This window comes from Littorina saxatilis, linkage group LG3 (genome assembly GCF_037325665.1).
Source record: "Littorina saxatilis isolate snail1 linkage group LG3, US_GU_Lsax_2.0, whole genome shotgun sequence".
Classification (NCBI taxonomy): Eukaryota; Metazoa; Mollusca; class Gastropoda; order Littorinimorpha; family Littorinidae; genus Littorina; species Littorina saxatilis.
This window is the reverse complement of record NC_090247.1, coordinates 25,983,838-26,008,439: the sequence shown is the minus strand read 5'-3', so window position 1 is coordinate 26,008,439 and position 24,602 is coordinate 25,983,838. Positions and strand designations below refer to the sequence as shown.

The following is a 24,602-nucleotide window of genomic DNA, read 5'->3' as shown; positions in this document are numbered from 1 at the left end:
AAACGCATACTTCCACTTAAAAACATGCCAAAACAAGCCATGTTCAAGACGGTCAAACATGAAAAGAAAATACATCCAAACAGAAATAAAGAAGTATTACTTGAGTCCGTTGCAAAAAGCTTTACAAATGCGTGCCAAGAGACGAATTAAATGATTTTTTACGGTACAAGAGAACCAAAAGGTAGGGTAAGGTAATTGACAACAATTTGTTAAGCATGTACTCAAGTACAAAATCGAACCATGCGTTATCTTACGGAAGTGCCCAAGCTTCCTTCACATAAGATTACAAATGAAAGTCAAAGTCAGTTTTGAATACAGACAGCTCATCAGTCGTTCGACAAACATTATGTTAAAGAAAAATAGAAAGAAACATTGTATTCACTACTCTAGTCATGTAGTGTGTGTATGTGTGTGTGCGTGTGTGTGTTAGTGTGTGTATGTGTGTGTGTGTGTGTGTGTGTGTGTGTGTGTATGTGTGCGTGCATGCGTGCGTACGTGCGTGCGTGTGTGTATGTGTGTGTGTGTGTGTGTGTGTGTGTGTGTGTGTGTGTGTGTGTGTGTGTGTGTGAGAGGAGAGTGAGGGAGTGAAAGTAGGAGACAGAGAGAGTGAAAGAGAGAGGTATTCAGTCATGTTAGATATGTATCAGATGTAACGGGTCAGTTGGCCGAATCAATACACTTTCTGAGTTCTGAGTTCTGAGTAGTGCAACATCTGCAGCTGTAGCAATTTCAGAGTGTTTGTTTTGGTTTAAACAAAAAAATTTTATTCAGAATTTCTTCGCATGAACAGTTCGAAACAAACAGCTAGGACACGCACTCAAGCAAATGCTTATATCACGTGACCAGAACAATACTAAATTACACACATTTTCGTAATGGTGGACATAACAACAATAAACCAGAAGAACAAATTGAAAGAATGGGGATGGGGAGCTAAATAGGAACAAAACAATCTACAGAATATAAAAAGAAAAGGGAGGGAGAGGGGGAAGAAAGTACTAACAACCACAAGGAGAGACTAGGACGAAAGCGCATAGGAAGAGAGCATCAAGTCTAAGACATGCAACATGTAAATTCAAGTAAATGTAACAATTTTTTATGGAAGGCAGTAATTCGTTAACATATAAAACACGAGACAAACGATAATAATCATTACTTATACACTGCTTGTGTAATCAAATACGATAACACAGAGAGAGGCAGTGTGGAGGTACACATACGCATGCCCACACACATATACACTATCAATGCGTGAACACATCCATCAAATCAAGCGACCAGATTTAACAATAAACGATTGGACAGACTCAAATATCAATATGTTGTTACGAACAGAATATTGCTCGCTACCTTTTAATAATATTTCCACGCGTCTGAAGTGAACAGGCAACGAATTGATTGTTGTCAGACGAGCATCTGCATACAAAGTGCAGTTTAATAAATAATGTTCGGCTGTTTCATTTGGATCACCGCAAACACACTGTGCGTTATCTTTTAGATGGCGTTTACACAAGTCTGAATTAAGGTTACTAATATTTAAACGCATTCTGCAGTGTTGAACTTCTGTCTGTCCTTTTCCAAAATAATAATAAGCTGGTACACTATGATCAGGACTTTGTAAATAATGCTTAAACTCGCTTATTGAATTTGTTGTTTTAATCACATCAGGCAAATTATTCCATAAAACTGTGGAGAATGGAATGAAGGATGTTCGGAATATATGTGTCCTATGTGCTGGTACGAATCTTTCCAATGGTCGTCTTCTGTGGTAGGGATTTAGTGAAGAGACTAGCGGTGGCAAGAGGTTAATTAAATATTGTGGACATTTACCATGAACCATTTTGTGAAATAAAATTAATTTATGTCGTTTTCGGCGTTCCTTTAAACTACACAAACCACTTTCTTTGTAAATCTTATCATGGCTTGTTCCCCGCACACCGCCAATTATGACACGTAATGCTTCAAGGTGTAATTTTTCAAGTGTTTTTGATAAGGCTTCGGCACAATTGTCCCATAACACATCAGCGTAATCGAAATGTGGCAGAATAAAAGATTTATACATTATTTCCAAACTATTTCTGCATAACTTATACTTATAATATCTTAAGCAGTTAATCAACAAGGTGGTCTTTTTCACAATATTTCTAATTTGAGCGTCCCATTTACAATCGTTTTGCAAAAAAATGCCAAGATGCTTGTGTTCTGGTATGTCTTCCAGGAGATTTCCATTAAAAAATAGAGGGTCATTTTGGTTTAAATCACGTTTTATATTCAGCAGTTTAGTTTTGGTTTCATTAAATGTAACTTTCCAACGTGCTGCCCAACTACTGATTTTATCAAGGTCTGAATTAAGAATTTCGGCACGTCGTATCGGGTCATTTAATGCAAGTGACAAACTAGTATCATCAGCAAACAATTTGATAACAGACTCAATATCATTTACAATATCATTTATATAAATCAAGAATAACAAGGGGCCTAACACTGAACCCTGAGGGACGCCTGCTTGTAAACCTTTTAACTCTGACTTGGCACCTTTAACAACAACTGATTGAACACGGTTTGTTAAGTAGCTACGAAACCATGACAATAGTCGGCCTCGAACACCAATCGACTCCAGTTTTACCAATAATCCTTTGTGCCAAACTTTATCAAAAGCTTTTGACACGTCAAAAAATACCGCCTGTGTTGTTAAACCGTTGTCGTAGTTTGAACACAAGTCATTATATATGGAGACAAGTTGACAGATCGTCGAGTCGCCGGGTATAAAACCGGACTGTGTAGGTGTGAGAATGTTGTTGGATTGTAAAAAGTTATATAATTGGCTGTGAATACATCGCTCCAAGACTTTGCCAACACAGCTCAACAAGGAAATCGGACGATAATTATTACAAGCGTCTGCAGGACCTGTCTTGTAGATAGGCGTAACATTAGCTGTTTTCCACATGTTAGGATAAACTCCTTCCCTCAGACTCCTGTTGAAGATATGCGTCAGTGGCTCCGAAATAACATCTAATGCTGCTGTGAGAAGTCTGTTGTGAATCAAATCGGGGCCAATGGCTTTTCTTTTATCAAGGTTTCTAATTACATCTTTTACCTCATTAACTGACAAAACAATATCACAAAATTCGCGATCTAACAACGGGACTTGAGGGACTTCATCGTCTGGGTCTTGAGTGTTTGTTTTAACCGATTCCTACAAATTAAAGCAGGTTCGGCACTTGCAACGTTATGTTGTGTGGGTTATGTCCGTGTTTTGGCCTTTTTCGGTTTTTCAGATCACATCAGGGTGCAATTGTTCATATTCTGAACAAGGAACTTTTTCAGTCCATCCTGAACAGCCTTATCTATGGTGTTAGTGGTTTTCCCGAGCTCTTCTACCTGCTCTTCGTTCAAATCCGCGGTGCCCTGTGCGATCCTCTTTTTCAGGCGTTCTTCTAGCATCTGTCGCTGTCTCTCAGATAACTTGATGTCTGGTATGTATGCTTGTCCTGCGCCTCTTGTGAACCCGATCTGTTGAAAGAGAGACCCCAGGTTACTTGAACGCCGTGGGGCTGAAGGAGATTCCTGCTGAGACTGTTGTGGTTGTTCTGGGTGGGTTGTTGGTTCCTTCTGCAAATCTTCTGGAGGAAAATTGCCGTAGTGAGCCGCCGTTGGTGCATCAAGAGATTTTCTTTCATGTGTGTCTTGTGGTTTCCTTGACTCCTGGTGAGTATTACTTTCATGACTGTAGGGTTCTTGTGCGGATGCTGGAATAAATGAAGTTACTCGAGGGTTTCTGTCAAATCTGTCAAAGGAACCTCTTGGCTCAGGTTGTGCGCTTAGGTCTTGGTTGTTTCCAGCCTGTCCATTGGGCGGATGTGATGAGACTTCCAGGACTTTCCTTTCAGGCCGCTCTTGAGGCTTATTAGGCTCAGGTTGAGTGCCTCCATCGTTACAGTCCTGGTCGTGTGCTGTAGCCAGAGTGGATTGTTTTTCCGATAGTTTTCTCCGAGGGTTATCCTGAGAGTCAAGAGGCTCAGGTCGAGTGCCTCCCTGGCTTTTGTAATCATCCTGCACTGCTCTCACTCCTGTGTCCCCTGGCCTCCCAGCCCTGACTTCAAGGGTGGGTCTGTACTCGGGTGTCTTAGTGGATGAGTCCTTGTTTTCCGCCATTTCCGATTGTTTTCTCTGTGGCCTGTCTTCATGATCATGTTTTCCAGGCTGAGTGTCTCCCTTATGTTTATAGTAATCTTGCGGTGAACTCACTCTTCTGTTTCTTGGCTCCCGAGACCTGCCTTTGAGAGTGGGTCTGTGCTCATACGCCTGCGAGGATGGGCCCTTGTTGTCGTTACGATTCAATGGGTCCGCTCCGCGTGGTTTGAGCTTAAATTTTGACGCAATCTCTTCCTGTGTCAGAGCGGGTTGCTTGGACATCGTTTCGAACAGTTTTCGTCTGTTGGCAACTTGTCTGGAACCTTTCAGTTGCATTATGCTTTTGGACTGCATCCCAGCCGAGTTTCCCCTTCCTCCATCTCCATAAGCCCAGCTTGAACGATTCCTTGGCATGTTCGATGCAGGACTCTCAAGTGATCTTGATGTGAGTTCATCCGTTTCAGCAACTTGATCCTCCCTGTTTGTACGCAAGTGCTCATCTTCAGTGTTGTGACGGCTCGGACCATTTCGCTGGCATTCCTCCCTTCCTACTACTCTGTGAAACTGTCCTGTTTCTTTGTTCTTCGCAAGGGACTTTCTCAGCTTAGGTGTAGGTGTGGCGTCCGAGACTTGAGCAGTCTGGTCCTCTGTGGGATCGTACACACGTCCGTCAGCAGTATCTTGCTGGCTTGAAGGCAAATTTCCGGTTTCGTCAAAAAAGGAGCGTGTATCCTTTTCTGTCAGATCAAATCGCAGTCTTGTTTCATTTTGTGCATGAAACTGTCTCCAATCGGGTGTAGCTTCTTGCACCTGAGCTTTTCGGTGCTCTTGGCGAGTATAGGCGTTTCTTTCTTTGGTATCTTGACCGCGTATTCTCATCAGTTCAACCCTTGTTAACACATCCATAGACCTGATCAGTTCAGGGGTTAGATCGTGTCGGAAATGACATCCGTTCTGGTTGACCACTTCCTGTACCATGGTAAGCAGTTGATCCACCTGTTCGCTCTTCTTGTAGGCGCTGAGTGCCTCTCTGTTGTCGAAGAGGACGTAACGCCTTTGGGCCTGCGCCAGAACGTTGTTCAGCTCTCTGCATTTGGACAGCTGGGGGCAACACAGAAAAACAAAGTGATGAAGTTTAAAGAATTTGTATCATATCAACTCACACAGACGAATGCAAGTGCACAGACTTCTTTCTGCTCATGCTTTGCAACATGGTTTATTTTCCAGAAAACATCATCTCATTCTTCAGGCCCAATATAAGCTTGTTCTCACGACATCAATTTATTTATTAATTTCTTAAATACAGACTCACTGTTTATGATTTCCCTATACGAAAGCCTGTATTGCTTGGTTTTGTTCTATTCACTGTAAAAATAATAAATGGAAAAATAATTTTTGAGTAACACATTATCTCAACAACAAAAACAGTCTTCAAGATTAGTGTTGGTCCATACCTGCTTCTCAAAGGCAGATCTGTTCCCATTGAAGACATCGAATTTTGAAAAGACCACTATCAGGTATGACGTCATTTTCTTTCCAAAGATCTCCTTCAGGGCGTTAAAAACCTGGCAACAAAAAACCGTCTAAATTAGAGGTCATACATTAGTTCGGCCGATATCTCTGTGTCTGTTCGCTACCTCTCTGTCTCACTCTAATCTCTCTCTCTCTCTCTCTCTCTCTCTCCCTCTCTCTCTCTCTCTGTCTCACTCTGTCTCTCTCTTTCTCTCTCTGTCTCTCTCTGTCTCTCTCTCTCTCTCTTTCTCTCTGTCTCTGTCTCTCTCTGTCTGTCTCTCTCTCCCTCTCTCTCTCTCTCTCTCTCTCTCTTTCTCTCTCTCTCTTCCTCTCTCTCTCTCTTAACCTTCGACAATATAAATCAGGTTCAGTAGTATGTCAAAAATGACACGGGTTTTAATGTATTGTTAAATTTTATGAGTGATTATAATGTATAACTGTGCATACCATTACCGTTATTTTAACCATTATTGTAAGGGGCTGTGGCCTTAGACAATTAAAGATTATGTTCTTGTTCTTGTTCTTGTTCTCTCTCCTAAACTTAGACGACCAACCTCTGATCACTACTTTTTTTCTATTTATTTTTGTCTCGTGTATGTAAAACCAAATGCATGATGACATGGTACTCACGTTGACTTCTTCCTCGGTAAAACGAACGTCACATGACAGGCAGAGGAGGATAGCATGGGGACCCGGGTGTATAGCCAGCAAAGATCTTGTGATTCGTTCCGAGATAACTTTGTCTCCTACTTCTGTATCGTGAAGTCCTGGTGTGTCCATTACCTGTTGATAAAAAGGATTGAAATCAGATCAACGAGGACATTGTTTGGCATTGGCTTGTTTTAGGATTGTTTTTGTTTAGTTCTGTGGCTTTTAACAGTCTATTCATTCATCCCTGATTGGTACAATACACGCGTCAATAATAGGATCCTATTTTGGTGATCCAATATGGTACATTCAAATGATGAGTTCTTGGGGCGATACTTTTACACATTTTAAATTCGTTAGGGTGGTTTTTTTTCTCGAAATTATATCAAGAGTTGTGGGGTCTGCACCACGTCCTTTGGCTTGTGTAAACGGCTGGATCGCATACACAAAAGGACAACCCTATCACACCTTTGGCTTGTGTAAATGGCTGGATCGCATACATAAAATGACAACCCTATCACACTTTTGGCTTGTGTAAATGGCTGGATCGCATACACAAAATGACAACCCTATCACACCTTTGCAAATTGGATGTAGACAATTCTGGAAAGGGTTCATCATTACTGTCGCTGTGTATCTTGTCATCATAACTAACATCAGGTTATTTTTTCCCCATTTGTATTGGAATACAAAAGCCTCACACTTCTTAGTACCCATGTATGTTTTCCTTGTTCAGTTCACACACCACAATAAACTTGGCATCAGTACAGACTTGTAAAACCCCTAACATGTCTCATGTTGGGCGAACTTTGAATCTCCTGCCCTCATCATAATGTGAGCTTCAATCTCCATTGAGGTGAAGCACAGTCAAATAATGTTAAAAAGATTTTGGGTGCAACTTAAAAATTAACTGTCTTGAAAAATAGAAGAAGTCGTATTCATGATTATATAGCATATGCATAATCATGGAGGTAGCAAGAAATACCATGGTTGCAAACTTTCAGTTAAAACCAAATATGTATTATTACAAATACGGCTAACGTGGTCAATAATAATTTTCTATCTAGGGCCATAAAAATAATATGATGTATCGTTGTGACTAAGAAGTCAATGTGGGATGCTAAAAAGTTTCCTTTTCTTGAGATTGACCTACCTGAATCTCGATACCCCCTCTCTGAGTTACTTGCAGACTTCCTGTTTGGGTGCCAGAGTTGATTCCAACTTGAGGCTGGAACGCGTCTTTGCCCAGAATGCTGTTTCCGGTACTGCTTTTGCCATTCCCGGTTTTTCCGATGAGTATCAGACGACATTGTTTGTGTGGAAAAAGTCTTGGATTCAGAGGCATCTGCACAAATGCCATCCAGGCATTATATACACATATATACATATATTGTACATGTACCTCTCGTCTGTGCAAGACTTTGGGCACGTCCGGAAATAAAAGTATGTAAGATACATACAAACGGTGTGTTGAGTTAGATCTCGAGTGTCTGAAGCAATGTATGATCATCTGACAAACATAAAAAGACGCAACAAATACTAATCACCTAAATGCTAATAATATCTTCATATGCTCGCCCATTACTTCACATTCGGTGCACATCTCTATTAGTTAACGCATAATCGTTGCACAAAGATTCCAGTGTGTAGGTCAAATTGTACGACTTTTACGTGATCCTCTCAGCTCATCCGTAGAAAGGGTAAAATTGAATTAGAATTGATCTTAACTTTCAAAACTCTCTCTGAGGTTATCTAATAGACAAGATGCATGAAAAACAACTCGTATACAATGGGTGACTTAAACACAAGGAGTAAATAAAACCGGGAACAGGGCAATCCCCATACAGGCAGTTGTGTACCTGCAACACCAAGTGGGTAATTTGAAACGCATTGTGGCGAGAAGTTAAAAGTTAAACCATTTGATTTACGGACTGTAGACTGTGTCCAATGATCTTGCACAAACTAAAGCTCATTTTTACTGATTATCCCATGACCTGCCTCTTTGTCTCTGTTAGCTGAGGAGGTGATTTTTCAGCGTATCACTGGGTATTTTCATGATAATCGAGGCACTTCTTTCGTTGTTAATTGTGACCCTCCACCACGAAATGAGTCGCATGTCACCCCACGCGGTTCTGCGCTAGGCATAATATAAGTCCGGGGGGTGTCCAGTAACAGTGTGAGGGTCACCATAGTCACAGGCTTATATCGAAAAGTGTTCATTCTTTTCTAAAACGGTTTTCACCACTGGATAGAGAATAACAAACTCTTTAAGAAAATGTAAAAATATGAAAATCATGAAAAGGTGACAAGCGACTCATTCCGTGGTGGAGGGTCACAATTGATCTTGGTCGCAAAAGAAATAATATTCCTCTCCAAACACGATTCGTCGCCTTTCTAAAACGTACTGACTAGAAACACCTTTATTATTTGTTAAAGATAAATGACGAAAAGCCATTCAAACTATAAATGTCCACTTGCTCAACTAGGACAACAATGTCAAATTATATTTTACCAAATATTTACATAATTAAACTCAAAAAAAGAACATTTTTGAGTAAAATGAAAGAACAAGTCGCGTAAGGCGAAAATACAATATTTAGTCAAGTAGCTGTCGAACTCACAGAATGAAACTGAACGCAATGCCATTTTTCAGCAAGACCGTATACTCGTAGCATCGTCAGTCCACCGCTCATGGCAAAGGCAGTGAAATTGACAAGAAGAGCGGGGTAGTAGTTGCGCTAAGAAGGATAGCACGCTTTTCTGTACCTCTCTTTGTTTTAACTTTCTGAGCGTGTTTTTAATCCAAACATATCATATCTATATGTTTTTGGAATCAGGAACCGACAAGGAATAAGATGAAAGTGTTTTTAAATTGATTTCGAAAAAATAATTTTGATAATAATTTTTATATATTTAATTTTCAGAGCTTGTTTTTAATCCGAATATAACATATTTATATGTTTTTGGAATCAGCAAACGATGGAGAATAAGATAAACGTAAATTTGGATCGTTTTATAAATTTTTATTTTTTTTTACAATTTTCAGATTTTTAATGACCAAAGTCATTAATTAATTTTTAAGCCACCAAGTTGAAATGCAATACCGAAGTCCGGGCTTTGTCGAAGATTACTTGACCAAAATTTCAACAAATTTGGTTGAAAAATGAGGGCGTGACAGTGCCGCCTCAACTTTCACGAAAAGCCGGATATGACGTCATCAAAGACATTTATCAAAAAAATGAAAAAAACGTTCGGGGATTTCATACCCAGGAACTCTCATGTCAAATTTCATAAAGATCGGTCCAGTAGTTTAGTCTGAATCGCTCTACACACACACACACACACACAGAGACACACACACACACACACACACACACACACACACACACGCACATACACCACGACCCTCGTTTCGATTCCCCCTCGATGTTAAAATATTTAGTCAAAACTTGACTAAATATAAAAAGGGGGGAGAACTCCGCTTGTCGATAATCCTATCGTCATTTACAGAGACGCATTCAGTTCATTTCCAGTCATGCTAAGCCAATTTCGTTAGGTAAAGTACTGCTGACAAGTGTCGTCATTTTGTTAACTATCCAAACTGTGCTGTTGAAGCAGTACAATTACACTTAGCTGTTAATATTCAATATGAAAGCGTCTTCGACAAGCAGTTTCGGGCCAAAGCTCACCGTGTAGGGTTCAAGGCGGGTAACTCTCGAACAAACTAATCGTGGATCAATTTCAGCAGAAAAATCATTATCTAACTAAGCGTTTTTGACAAGAGAAAACTATAAATGAAACTGTAAGCATTCTGTTTTGTCAATTTGTTGTTGTTCAAATCCAGCAATTGATGCGGGGAAGAGAACTAGCTCCGCGCATGAATATTGTTTTTGTGGAAGGTCTCGGTTAAAGGAAAAAGGCAAGAGCAGGATTGTGTTGGAAAAGTTGGTGTTTTTGATGAAAACGTCGTGGTCAAGGAATAAAAAGCTTACACACCTCGTCCTGAATATCTTGCATATTTTCCCCAGGGTAGATTTTCAGGTATTACTTCGCCAGAGGCTCGGTAATACCTGAAAATCAACCCTAGGGAAAATATGCACGATATTCAGAACTCGGAGTGTGTAACCTTTACATATTGAATTACTCGCTGAACACATGTAGAAGGTATCAGCATTTCGTGGATGGCATTTTTATGGGTCACGATATACTTAAAGGCACAGTACGCCTCCCGTATACCATCACAGATACTGTCAGGCGGCTTTTACACATAGTACAAACACCCTTCCATTTGAACGCTCACCAAACGGGAACATCCTATAGGTGCCCTACGTAAAGAGCGAGCAATTTTTAAAGAATTAATTTTGCGGATTGTCTTAGTAGATAATCGGACCGTGGTGTGTTTTGGCGCTAGACCTAACTTTTAAAATCTAAATAATAAATTGACAGCTTGTTAAACAAACATTCTTAAATCATAAAAGAATTCTTTTTTCATCAAGACAAGATCAGTACAATTCGAAGTTTTGAAAGTTTGAAAAAAGAAAAGCCCGGAAGCAGGGTCACGCAAGGTCGTGGTTCTTGTAGCAGACGACGGTTTATGCCTATCGCCATCGCTAGAGTTCTTGTGAACCTCATCCGTTTGTTTCGTGCATAGTCAGAGGTACATAATAACGTGCTATTGCAGATAAGCTCACATCGAGTCGCATTCAAATTACTAACTGACGACTACATTGTGAAAAAGGGAAACTGGATCACACGGGTTCACGATGGCTCAGGGGTAAGATAAACCACGCACAAATAAATTCTTTGAAAATTGTTCGCTCTTTACGGAGGGCACCTAGGATGTTCTCAAGCGGTGAGTGTTTAAATGAAAGGGTGTTTGTACTGTGTGCAAAAGCCTGACAGTATCTGTGATGGTTTACGGGAGGCTTACTGTGCCTTTAACCAAGCTATCATTTCAGGTAATATTGCTATTTCATATGTTACGTGGATTTCCATTGGTCGATTGGGCAAATCTGAGCTCAGTGCAAAAGTGATATCGACGACATTTCCGTCGATATCGGTTTGGATATCGACGACCTCTTTATTGCTTCCCCACTTCAAAAACAAAAACACCTAAATTTAAAAACAAACAAATATATATGAAAATGTAATGATCCCAGAATTTAGTTGAGCAAGTGACTAAAGACTTTTTGAAAGAAAAGACATTTTGAAATACTGAAAAGTACAAGAAAAGAGTGAACAAAAAGAAATAATAATCAGAGGGAGGGATATGGAACAGCCAAAACTGAGACACATACTTTTGTAATTTCTTTACAGTAAATACAAAATGTCCAGAGAATTAGCAATATATCTAACATTGACTGACTGTGTAATGATATCTTCTGCTATTGGTCTGTTTCGACAGTGATACCAAAATCTCGACCTCCGGTCTCGATTTTGATATCACTGTCTCACCAGACTATAGCAGAAGATATCATCACACAGTCCGTCAATATTGGGTACTATTACTCTCACGGAAAGCGATATCACGCTATAAAAAATTCAGAAAAAAAGTGTATTATTTGCTGACCTCATAATTGTTTACAGATAAAGGCTGATTTGCATAACATTTGTAAAGTCAGATTTAAATATGCTCCTGGTAAACCATCAGCATCAACTATACAAAACATCACACACACACACACACACACACACACACACACACACACACACACACACACGCAAACACACACACACGCACACACACACACAAACACACAGACACACACACACACACACACACACACACACATATTCAGAGTCAGAAAACAGTAGTTGTTTTTACCCTTCCGTCACAAATGGGCATATAAGGCAAAGCAAAGGAAGTAGAAGGCAAGGTGGGGGAAGGGAGGGGGACATTTTTATTGTGTGGCTCAGTTTCCTGAACGTTACCCTTCAACAGTGAAGCACCTATAACATTCATATTTATAAATAAATCCTTCTCCTTGCCCTAAAGAAAACGGCTTGCACAATGTATGATTGAATTGTTTGCTTACCTTTCAGAGAAATGGATCAGACCCAGCCACTATTTAGGAAGTCGTCCTGGGTGTGCGTACGTTGTGGGCTTCTTGGCTTACGTCTCCAAAGTGGCGTATCAACTACTTTTTACGTGTCCAGTAACTGCTGTTGAAGGGGAAATACGACAACCCGCAAAGCACGGTTTTGGTGTAGTACATGCTTCACTCCTAACACCACCACTCACAACAGCTTCAGGCACTCGCCGCAAGTGGGTACAGCAATTTGTGTTCTAGTCATCTGACCTATTTACACTGTGCATCGACATAAAACTAGTGTTTCGTTGAACTTGCACGACAAAGCAGTTCACGGAACTGCAGTATGATACGGGCTTAATATTTACAAGGTCAAACTCCATAACTAAGAATCAAATCTGAATCGGTGCATTGGCCAAAAGGTGAAAATGATTGAGGTTGTGAAGGAGTTTCTTTCTTGGTTGCCCCAAATTGATCCCCTTTTATAATAAAACAAAAGCTTTTGTATTGCCTTCAAACAAAAATCACTTATCGTCTTTGCCTACTCTAACCTCCTTCTCGACCTCTAGTCACATTATAGTGTCGACGAGATTCAAATGCAATGAAAAGTCGATGACTAGCAACCGACGGGGAGTTATTGATTCAAAAGTCTGGCAAGGCTGTCATTATATCTTGCAAAAAGAAAGTAGCCAGTGAAATGCTGCAGTTGCCCGAATAAATTAAGAATTAAGTTGAAGTGTGGTAAAAACCATATAAGTGGCAGAGTGCTTGTGGTTTATGAAAAACTTTGGAAGGATCGCTTGTTATTTGTGCAATGTGTTATGTGGGAAGGAAAAGACATTCAAAGGAAGGGTGGTAACAGTCATGTCATGTTTGTGTTCAGGGATTTCATATTCCGCTTCACGTTCGCGTTACATATTATCCAATTAGCCGACCACAAAGAGACTGAGCAAACAATGCGACCAGACCAGAGACTATAGAGTATACAAAGTCAAATGGATATATGCTTCCTATTGCTACAAATGCAAGTAGAACGATGGAACGCGCGTGAAAACTGCTTACTCAGCAACAATCATTTTGCGTTTTTTATCGATTGCCAAAAACAATTATTTTAGAATAACTGAAAGGAATATACATACCTACTAACTCATCTTTGCACTAGGTAGTGCATTACGAACATTGGGGAAGTCACACAAGTGTTTATTATCAGGTAATGGAACAAAGCCCATTTCTTAGTTGGTATTTCATTGGCAATTTTTTTTTAACTCCTCAACGAAAAACTCAAGGAGCTGATCTGTTTTTGAGGCTCTAAAAATTCATTGCTGTTTATCACTACGATAAGCGTGTTAGATTGGAAGGACGGAAGGGTTTATAGCTGAAGCCTTAGGTGATTCTTTTTTTCAATGACAAACAACTTCCTGGAGTAATAGTATACCATGAAACGACTTCTGTTCAAGCTATGCTTGTTTTCATCAAATTGTTGACACAACTGAGTGAAAACATTTGTCTTGGTTTCAAACATTGCTCTGTAATCAAAACGAATCAAAGATTCAAAGTTGCTAAAAGTCTTCAAGAAGAGGTTAAAAGGGTGTCCAACTGAATAAGTTGAACTGCGTTTGGCTTGGTTCAAAACTGGAAGAGACACACGTACATTTTAAACGAATCAAGTTGAGCTTTGGAATGAAAGAACTTATCAAACTCATTAAAATATGTCAATTATTAATTCTCCTTGTGATTATCAATTCTCCTCGTACACTACGCTTTGTAGATCTGCTAGCATTCATCGATATCATAAAAAAGTAACAAGTGGATGACACTTTTGTTTTAATTATTCTTGAAGCCCTCCCCACCCCCACCCCCACCCCCACCACGCAGCCCTGCTCTCTAGCCGTATATAAGTTTGAACAGTATATAGGACGTACGAGCTGTGTTAATGACATAATGCGAAGGTAATGTAAACTCGATGAAATGCGACCACAGGTCGAGCTATCCGCGAGATAATCAGAACAATAGCAGATTTTGTAGATAAAAAGTAGCCGTGTGTGTGTGTGTGTGTGTGTGTTTGTGTGTGTGTGTTTGTGTTTGTGTGTGTGTGTTTGTGTGTGTGTGTGTGTCAGTGTGTGTCTGTGAGTGCGTATGTGTGTCTGTGTGTGTCTTCCTGTGAGTGTGTGTGTGTGTGTGTGTGTGTGTTTGTATGTGTGTGTGTCAGTGTGTGTCTGTGAGTGCGTATGCGTGTCTGTGTGTGTCTTCCTGTGTGTGTGTGTGTTTTTGTGTGTGTGTGTGTGTGAGTTTGTGTGAGTTTGTGTGTGTGTGTGTGTGTGTGTTTGTATGTGTGTGTGTGTGTGTATGTGTCAGTGTGTGTCTGTGAGTGCGTATGCGTGTCTGTGTGTGTCTTCCTGTGTGTGTGTGTGTGTGTGTGTGTGTGTGTGTGTGTGTGTGTGTGTGTGTGAGTTTGTGTGTGTGTGTGTGTGTGTGTGTGTGTGTGTGTGTGTGTATACGTGTGTGAGTAGGTCTGTATGTATAGCTGTCGTATTGGTCGCATGCATGCATGACAACAATCCGCAGAATCTATTATTTCTATGTGATATGCTTGATAGCGTCATTCGGTGTATTTGAAAACAGGCTGTGTGTTTCCGTGTGCAAGCGCAGGTGTGCACTGTATATCAGGGGAACCGATTTATTCACAGTTTGTAATTCAAGTTAAATTTTAAACATGAAAACCTCAATGGACAGCACATATCCGAGAGTCATACGGAGTCTTATTAAGTTATAGACATCAATGCGCTGCACCTTTCGTTCAGCATTATGTGAAATTATGCATGCTACGAAGTGAAGTAACTGTACACCCTTCGAGTCAAGTGTCAGTGAAGATTTGTATTGGCTGGTTATGTAGTGCATTTTGCACTTATCTTCAGTTCCTTCGCCTAGTTTGGCCAATTGTGTGATGATTGCGTGCATAAGCACTGAATACCTTAATCAGTTCAGGAGTACCAGTTACAATGTTTGCACACCAGCCTACTCTGGTGATTACTAACCCCTACACATGCTTTATCACGTTTTGTTGAGAACGTTGTGTGTTTTTAATCACCTTTTTGGGGGGATGGGACAAGCGTCTCCTGAGAAGATCTTCTGGATTAAATAGAGTCCGTGCTAGAAATTCATATGATTGAAATAAGAATGAAACTCCTTTCTTTTGTTAAAGACACTCCCATCACACGTAATGTCTTTTAGCATCTTTGCTGGGCAGAGTAGCCGAACAAACCCTACCCTTTTGTAAAAGCCTTTTACAGGGATTTTATTCTTCTTTCTACCAATGTTTTGATTGGTGTCATTGATGGGAGCTCATCATTCGTGACAGTCAATGGTATATTGTGTCCATGGAATAAGCAATATCTTATGACAAAACAAATCTCGCATTATAGCAAAACCAACGCAAAATTGCACATGTCAAGTTTCGTTTCATGGGTAGTATTTACTGTAATAATAATGTGTGTGAAGGATACCTTTTACTACTTACCAAAGAAATACTTGCTAAAGCAACAACAACAAATTAGAAGAAACAAAAGCAATAGAAATCTGCCCAAGTACAAATAAATGTAACTGCAACACAAGCTTTTAGATTTATTTCATGCCATTCCTAGTAAGACGACAAATGTGTCTACAAAAAAATAAAACATCACACACACACACAGACACAGACACACACAGACACAGACACACGCACACACACACACGCACACACACACAAACACACACACACAAACAAACACACACACACACACACACACACACACACACACACACACACACACACACACACACACACACACAAGCATACTACGTACACTTTCACAGCAAAAGACATGGACATAGAGAGAGAAGATATGATGATATAAAATATTCAGTTATTGGAAACGATTCTGCTTTCAACAATGTCCTCATTTTACAACCAATCACACGAGGTTAAACTGTAATGGTAACAAAATTAACTTATTACATCGTAATCTGTTGCCATAATCAAGTCCAAATAGGATATTTTGACAATGATGATCATACAATAAGAGTAGTATTACACTACGATGAGTTACAAACATGATAAAATATAGATGAAATTCATTGTTACAATCACTCAAAAAAAATCATAAAGGGACTAGGTAAAAACTAAATCAAACGACTGTATGTAACATTGTAAAAGATAATGGAACTACAGAGTGCTGAGGTGTTTTGCCGAACTTGCAAATACCTAAAAATAATAAAATCAACGCACAGAATGTTCTTTTAAAGATGCATTCCTTCTAAGGCAAATGATAGTGTTCATCACTTCAGATCTCTTCAGGCTTTTACATGAAAAAAACGTTTCCTTCCACTTGGGAACATGCCCAAAAACGAGCAAGTGTTTTCCAGATGTTCTAAAACGAAAAGAAGGTACTTCGAGGCAAAACCGAAGTAATGCTGGAGGCTCGAGTCTACCCCTTTAAAAATTGATTTTTGTTTATGTGAGTTCAAGGAGTGACAAGGAAGTTACAACAAAAAGATAGGACTTAACTTGTACATTTCTAAGTTAACGACTTAAACATGACCGTGAGGTATAATATGCTTTAACAAAAACACTACTGAGGAATTAACTACGACTCTATTGTGGATATGTAAACAAATCAAAGATCAAATCACCACACCTGGAAGGCTTGAGTGAGGAACAAAATAGAGCAAAAGACACAGTTAAATTACTGGTAAATTCAAAAATCGACAACTTTGTACCCACCTTTGAAGACAAATTGCAAGCATGAACACATAAAAACATGGAATTAAACGTGTAAATGGGATAAGACATTATACAACCTTGTTGCGTCTAAGGTAAGGTAAGGTATACATTAAACAGCAGAAAAATTTTAATATCCCTTAATTAAAGGACTGTGTTTTGAACTGTGTTGCTTCTTGTTCTACTATCCATTACCCCTACCCTTTTTGGCAACAAATATGCTTCAAATGTACGCCTGCGAAACAGTACTTAAAAGTGACCTCGGGTTTTTAAAAGATACTTTTTATGCAAGTTCAAGCATTGCTAAGGTTATAAATAAAAAGGAAAGGAAGCGGTAAGCCCTTATTAATTAATATTTATATGAATCTTGAGTTTCATTTTTTTTCACAAGAAACACCACTGACTAAATTAGTAACATTTAAAAGAATGTGTTTGGTTTGTTTTTTTGATTACCTGATTTCAGTCAGTTGTTTTTATATTATGTCTACCTTTTGGGCGATTGCTTGGATACAATTGAGCAAGTGTCCAACTTTAATTCTACTTCCTGTTCTCAGGGGTGGACTTCAGCTTTAACCCTTTTGCAGCAGGCCTAAAACATGTGTTTCAAGAGATGAGGGTACTTATTGGTACAAGAGCAAAAAAGTAAGGTTAGGTAATACGACAACAATTTATTAGCATTTACTCAAGTAAAGAATCGAACGATGTGTTATCTCGTGGAACAGTCCAGGCGTCCTCCGTTGAAGATTACAAATGAACAACTACAACATCCCTATGGGAGTCTCTTCAACAGTGTGAAGAAAGTGAAATTAAAATACAGACAGCTCATCAGTGTTAACAACAACAGTGCCATCATGTAACAGAGACAAACATTGCATTCGCTCCACTAACATGGTGGAATATTTGAAGCAATAACGATTTCAGAGTGTCTGTAGGTGCATGCAGTCTTTGACAGACTCGTCCATTGTTATATATTACGGCAGATTTGGCGCTTTCGTGTATATTTGGTCTGAGTTTTGGTATGTTGTTTCTTTCTTTCAGATCACATCAGGCTGCAATTATTCATATTCCTAAGTAGGAACTTGTTCAGTCCATCCTCAACAGCCTTATCTATGATGCTCGTGGTTTTCTCTATCTCTTCTACTTGTTCTTGATTTAAACCAGCCGTGCCCTGTGCTATTCTCTCTTTCAGACTTTGTTCTACTTGTTCTTCATTTGAACCAGCAGTGCCCTGTGCTATTCTCTCTTTCAGACGGTCTTCTACTTGTTCTTCATTTGAACCAGCAGTGCCCTGTGCTATTCTCTCTTTCAGACGGTCTTCTAGCATCTTTTGCTGTCTCTCAGATAGCTTTATCTCTGGTACATATCCTTGTTTTGCGCCTCTAGTGAACCCAAACTGTTGAAACAGGGACCCAAGGTTACTTGAATGCTGCGGGCTTGAGGGCGATTCCTGCTGTGACATTTCTGACTGTCCTGAGTACGGCGTTGTTTCGTGCTGTGATTCTTCTGATGGAGAAAAGCTGCCGTGATCCGCAGCTTCTGCTTTACAAGATTCTCGTTCAGGTGTGTCTTGAGATTCTGTTGTCTCAAATCGAGTGTTTATCCGACGAGTTTTGAGGTCTTGTGCTATTGCTGGCGTTAACACGGTCCCTTTAGGGTTTCTGTCAAATCTGTCATTTGGACCTCTTGATTCAAGTTGAGTGCTTAGGTCTCGGTTGTCACAAGCTTGTGTTATTAATGGATCTGAAATTGTTTCAAGGACTTTTCTTCCAGGCGAATCTGGAGGCTTGTTTGGCTCGGGTCTTAGGTCTTGTGTGTGGCGGGCTTGTGGTATGGGAGGATATGACGGGACTTCCGGAACTTTTCTTTCAGACTGTTCTTGAGGCTTTTGGGGTTCAGGTGGAGTGCTTTCGTCGTTCAAGCCCTGGTCGTGTGCTGTAGCCAGAGATGATGGTGTTTCCGATGGTTTTCTCTGAGCCCAGTCCTGTTCCTCAAGTCGAATGTCTCCCTCACGTTTGTAGAAATACTTCGTAGTCCGCAGTCCTATGTCTCCTGGCTCTCGAACCCTGCCTACGAGTGTGGGTCTGTAACCATGCATCTGGGAGGAAGAGTCCTTATTTTCTGCACTCACAGAACGTGTGAACGAGTCAGCTCGACGTGGTTTCATCTTGAATTTTGAGGCGATATCTTCTGATGTCAGAGTGGCCTGCTTGGCCTGCTTAGCAATTGCTTCGAATTGCTTTAACCTGTTAGCGACTTGCTTTGAATCTTTCAGTTGCATAATGCTTTTAGATGGTAACTTGGCAAAGTCGATCCCATCACCTGGAGCCCAGCTTAAACGTCTCCTTGGTAAGTTTCTTACAGGATTCTCAGTCGATCTTGGCATGTTGTCATTCGTTTCAGCATCTTTGAGCTCCTTGCTAGGACACAAGGGCTCAGCATCAATGCTGTGACCACTTAGACCAGTAAGTCTTGTCTGATATTCTTCCTCTCCTACAACGCTATTAAAACGTACTCTTGGTTTGTTCTGTGCAGTGGTTTTTCTCAATATAGATGTGGGTGCGTTGACTGGTGCCTGAGAAGCTTCGCACTCCTGGGAGGAGTATACGTGTCCGTCCATGGTGTCCAGATTCCCTTGAGACAGATTACCTGTTGAGCTAGACATAGAACTTGTGTCCACTTCCACTAAATTAAACTGTTCGTTCTGTGCACAAGGTTCTCTCCATTCGTGCCTGGCTTTTGGTTCTTGAGCTGCATGATGTTCCAGATCGGTATGCGCATGCACTTCAATATCTGGATTAGGTGTCTTCCTCATCTCAATCCGCTTTAACACGTTCATGGACTTGATCAATTCTGGGGTAAGATCGTGCCGGAAATGACATCCGTTTTTGCTGACCACTTCCTGTACCTTGGCAAGCAGTTGATCCACTTGTTCGCTTTTCTTGTAGGGGCTCAGTTCTTCTCTGTTGTCGAAGAGGACGTAGCGGTTTTGAGCCTGCGTTAGAACATCTCTCAGATGTGCACTGCTGGACAGCTGAAAAAGAACCCAGAAGGGAACAGAGCGATTAACCGTTCTTTCAGTCGATATGAGCTAGAATCTTAACATGACTAATAACACACACTTGTCTATCTACTTTTGCTCTGTGATTTGGTTTACTTCGCTGACACCATCATCGCATCCTTTGAAGACAATCACAACTCATTTTCAATTTTTCCGTTTTTGTTTTTGTTTGTTTGCTTTTAAAAGGCAGCCTCAGTGTCTGTAGTTAAAATAGTATAGGTCCCAACAAAGTTTTATGGAAAAATTACTTCAGTTGTTGGGCATCATTACAATAACATCACGGTAAGGCTGACTCATTCACAACATACCTACAACCTCTACACCGTCTCCAAAAAGTGCATAATGATATCACTCGTTTAGTTTAATTTTATAGACAGTATATTGAGTTGAACAATCGATGACGGTACCTTTTCTTACAGCCTGTCATTCTTTCACTTAGTGGCATTATGTTCATCGTATTAACTCGTGAAAAAATGCTAGTAGACAGGTAAATTATCACATATATTTCAATAAACCTTTGCTGAGACCTAGCTTTTGTCCGTACCTGTTGCTCAAAGGCGAATCTGTCCTCTTTAAACACGTCGAATTTGGTAAAGACGAGTATCAGATATGACTTCATCCTTTCTCCGAAGATTTTGTTGAGTGCGTTGAAGACCTGGCACAGAAAGATGCAATTGGTATATTCTTTTGTCAATTATTCTGTGGTCTTAATGTTGATACCACCTGCTAACAATGCGTGTCTGTGTCTGTGTGCAATGGTTCTCTGTCCCTCTTTGCCAAATGCTTTCGCTTTGTTTGTTTTGTGGTTTATTTGCTTGCTTTGTGCTTGTTGTTTTATTTGTTAATCATTTCTTGATGTCACTCATTTGACGTCTGTATTCGATGTCAGCACAGGTTGTAAGAAAAAGCGCAGCCTTAAATCTCGATCTCCATAGTTTCATCATCTTCATCACTATCATCATCAATACTAGCAGCAGCAGCAGCAGCATATCTCTCTCTCTCTCTCTCTCTCTCTCTCTCTCTCTCTCTCTCTCTCTCTCTCTCTCTCTCTCTCTTTGTCTTTCTGTGTGTCTGTCTGTTTGTCTGTCTGTCTGTCTGTCTGGCTATCTATCTATCTATCTATCTATCCATCTATGTACCTATCTGTCTCACTCTCTCTCCCAAACTCTACCCCCTCTGGTTATTACTTTATTTTATTGTCCCTGTTCTGTATGAACGCAATTGTGAACACAACATCATCTTGCTTACTTTGAGTTCTTCATCATTAAATCGTGCATCGCACGACAAACAAAGAAGAATGGCATGAGGACCCGGATGCACGGCAAACAAAGATCTTGTGATTCGCTCCGAGATAACTTTGTCTCCCACTTCTGTATCGTGAAGTCCAGGGGTGTCCATTACCTGTTAAACAAACACAGTCGAACTGATTGAAATTTACCCTTTCAGCCTTTGTACTTCTACCAGTCTACAAAATCGTAGTTTCGGTCTTATACTGCTTAAATCTTATCTGCACAAAAGCGCTTGGCTGCTGAATGTTGGTATGTGATCAAGTAGAAGGATGATCTTAACCAGTGTAAAAGCTGGAACCGATCTGTAGTAGCTTACATGATGATCTTAGATGAGAAGAAATGTACCAACAATGTCGAATACCAAACGTTCGATTTTCCGAAATGTGTGCCTACCTGAATCTCCATACCATCTTTCCAAGAGACTTGCAGATCTCCTGTTTGGGTACCAGAGTTGAGTCCCACTTGCGGCCGGAAAGCACGTTTTCCCAGAATGCTGTTTCCTGTACTGCTTTTGCCATTTCCGGTCTTCCCGATGAGGATCAGACGACATTGCTTTTGCGGAAAAAGGCTCGGATTTAAAACCTTACCTGCACAACAAAAATGGCGGTGTTTTGCTGGTTTCTCTATCTTTCACGGTCTCTTCTGTCTCTGTCTCAGACTCTATCTGTTTCTGTCTCTCTCATATGCTCAACCTCTCTCTCTATCTCTCTCTCTCTCTCTCTCTCTCTCTCTCTCTCTCTCTCTCTCTCTCTCTCTCTCTCTCTCTCTCTCTCTCTCTCTCATTTCAGTTATTGTTTGTTAAGTTTGCTCTCATAATAGATTTTTTTAATTTGAACCTATGCAGGGCGGTGACTGGAAGTGAAAAAGCACACAATCATATATTGTCATGTCTTGCCTTGCCTTGCCCTCTCTCTCTCTCTCTCTCTCTCTCTCTCTCTCTCTCTCTCTCTCTCTCTCTCTCTCTCTCTCTCTCTCTTTCTCTCTCTCTCTCTCTCTCTCTCTCTCTCTCTCTCTCTCTCTCTCTCTCTCTCTCTCTCTCTCTCTCTCTCTCTCTCTCTCTCTCTCTCTCTCTCTCTCTCTCTCTCTCTCTCTCTCTTTTTAAAAGTACAAATCCTTTCTCTGACAATAACCATTTATACACGCATACACAAGCAGTTCACCCGTGCTAGTTTTCTGAATTTTCCAGTTGTTATCCATTTTTTTTCTTCATACATGTTCTACTTGTTGTTTCTACTACTCTGTTGTGGTGTGTGGCACGTGAGTTCCAGGAACATCTGGAATCTCTATTTGACAATAAATTGAAGGTAAATATGAATTTCTGGTTCGTCTTTTTAGGGTTTGGGGCTGGAGAGAAAAAACGCATCGCTTACACAGAAGAAAAAAATGTTTCGAAGATATTCGACATGGCAAATTTATTTTGTCTTCTTTTGCACGACCAAAACTTATTGAAACTACGTATTTAGCCTATGTTTTCGCACGCACTACAACAAAGAAACTTAACGTACGTACCTTCTGTCTTAGACATCTTGGTGCATCACGGCTGAAAACAAGAATATAATAACCTTTGTTAAAACGATCTTTCAAACACAAGGTCTAAATCAAAAATAAACGTGTAGCAATAATGTTTCAAGAATACAAATAGAAAGCAAAAAGCACAACATTATCATGACATTTAAACAGAACCTCATTGTTTACTCAACATTAGTACCACAGGAGGGAATATCGCTCCATTGTATTAACAATCAGGGGGGTTACATTTTAGTACAGATTTAATTAGAGGTAAACGAAAACTGCATCGTACATCTAGAAGTGTGTATCATCAATAAAACAATTAAAATAGTTAAACACTGACACAGAGACACATAGAGCGAGAGAGAGAGAGAGAGAGAGAGAGAGAGACACACACACACACACACACACATATATAAACACACACACACACACACACACACACATAAACTCACACACGCGACCTACTGAAGAAGTGTTCAGGAGTTGCTCAATTCACTGAACTTCACCCTTTAACAGAGAAGCACCCATGAATTGTCGTCCTTGCTGTTGAAAGTAAATTAATCACAAAGTTCACTGTTCTGCTTACCTTTCAAAGAAATGGATCGAAACTAGCTTCCATGCCCGAAATCACTGAGTATCCATGCGTAGTGATCTCTTTGGCTGAGATTAAAGTTTTAATAGTTGCACGTGAAAGGAAGCACGTCAATTGGTAAGTTTGGGGTTTTACATGTACACTTCACGTATATGCCGCCACTTACAGCGAGATTCACGTCTTTGGTACTCACCACGAGTCACACACCAATCGATTTGTAATAAGTGGTCTAGTCATCTGACCCATATAAATCCTGTAGTGACCTAGGTTAAAGTGTTCCATAGAATTGGCATGAGGGAGCAATTCAAAGAACAGCATTGTCAAAAGGGCGGTCTACGCCAAGCGCCATAATGAAGATTCAAAACTGTTCAAAACCTTTGCCAAAATGTTAAACAGATTTAGGACGTTAAGGACTTTCTCAGTAGACCTGAGGTTAGCCTTTTGAAGAGAAGTGTCTGTATTGTATGGTTGTGAACAATAATCACGTATATTTTGTTATAATCTCCATTCACAATGTGTCAATGACATGAAATCGCGTAACGTATATGCCGATTAGCAATTTACACAAAGAAACCGGTCAAAGGAATTGTCCCGACTAAAGCCAAACGGATAAGTTTCTTATTGCAATAGGTACAATTCACACAATAAAATACGCGTTCAAACTACTTTCTCAGCAGACCCGGTTTGCGATATTCATTGCTCGTTAGAGTCTAGTTCAAATGTTGGATTCAAGACTTATTTTATTTGCAGTCTCGTCGTTGCAGATCAACAATCATGCAAATGGTCATATAAGGGCACTACAGTTTCAATTAACACGGTAAGAATGCGAGGGAGGACGGGCGGAAGGCGTGTCAATTTGGTCATCGGGCGATGTTGTTCCATCACATAAACTGGTGGAAATATCCTTCAATGAAACGAATTATTTTAACATCATAGCTGTTTTCACCAAACTTTTAGACATCTTTTGGCATTGACTTCAACAGTCAATGCTGCTTGCCACCATCCTGAACAAAAGTACCCTAAAAGTCTAAGGTGCCTTCAAACGATATTTTGGAAAGGTGACTAGTTA

General features: G+C 40.1%; 2 protein-coding genes and 1 long non-coding RNA gene across 3 annotated transcripts in view; all 3 read right to left on the bottom strand.

The window, feature by feature from the left end:
• The window catches only part of LOC138961980 (uncharacterized), a 14,031-nt gene extending 1,481 nt beyond the window's left edge, over nt 1-12,550 (bottom strand). Inside the window, exons 1-5 of the mRNA XM_070333666.1 lie at nt 12,330-12,550; nt 7,448-7,639; nt 6,277-6,429; nt 5,589-5,699; nt 1-5,235 (exon numbers count right to left, since the gene is read on the bottom strand). The exon at nt 1-5,235 is cut by the window's left edge and continues 1,481 nt beyond it. Of these exons, the coding sequence (XP_070189767.1) occupies nt 3,280-5,235; nt 5,589-5,699; nt 6,277-6,429; nt 7,448-7,639 (2,412 nt within the window). The 5' untranslated portion in view covers nt 12,330-12,550 and the 3' untranslated portion in view covers nt 1-3,279. The remainder of the gene's footprint in view (nt 5,236-5,588; nt 5,700-6,276; nt 6,430-7,447; nt 7,640-12,329) is intronic.
• LOC138961988 (uncharacterized) overlaps nt 1-24,602 on the bottom strand; it is a 125,629-nt gene that overhangs the window by 99,105 nt on the left and 1,922 nt on the right. The window lies entirely within an intron of this gene.
• LOC138961979 (uncharacterized) lies at nt 16,032-23,756 on the bottom strand. Its single transcript, XM_070333665.1, has 6 exons — nt 23,528-23,756; nt 22,939-22,969; nt 21,823-22,016; nt 21,389-21,541; nt 20,685-20,795; nt 16,032-20,113 (listed from the first exon to the last, which is right to left on the bottom strand). The coding sequence occupies exons 2-6, from the start codon at nt 22,952-22,954 to the stop codon at nt 18,122-18,124; spliced, it is 2,466 nt and encodes an 821-aa protein (XP_070189766.1). The 5' UTR covers nt 22,955-22,969; nt 23,528-23,756; the 3' UTR covers nt 16,032-18,121.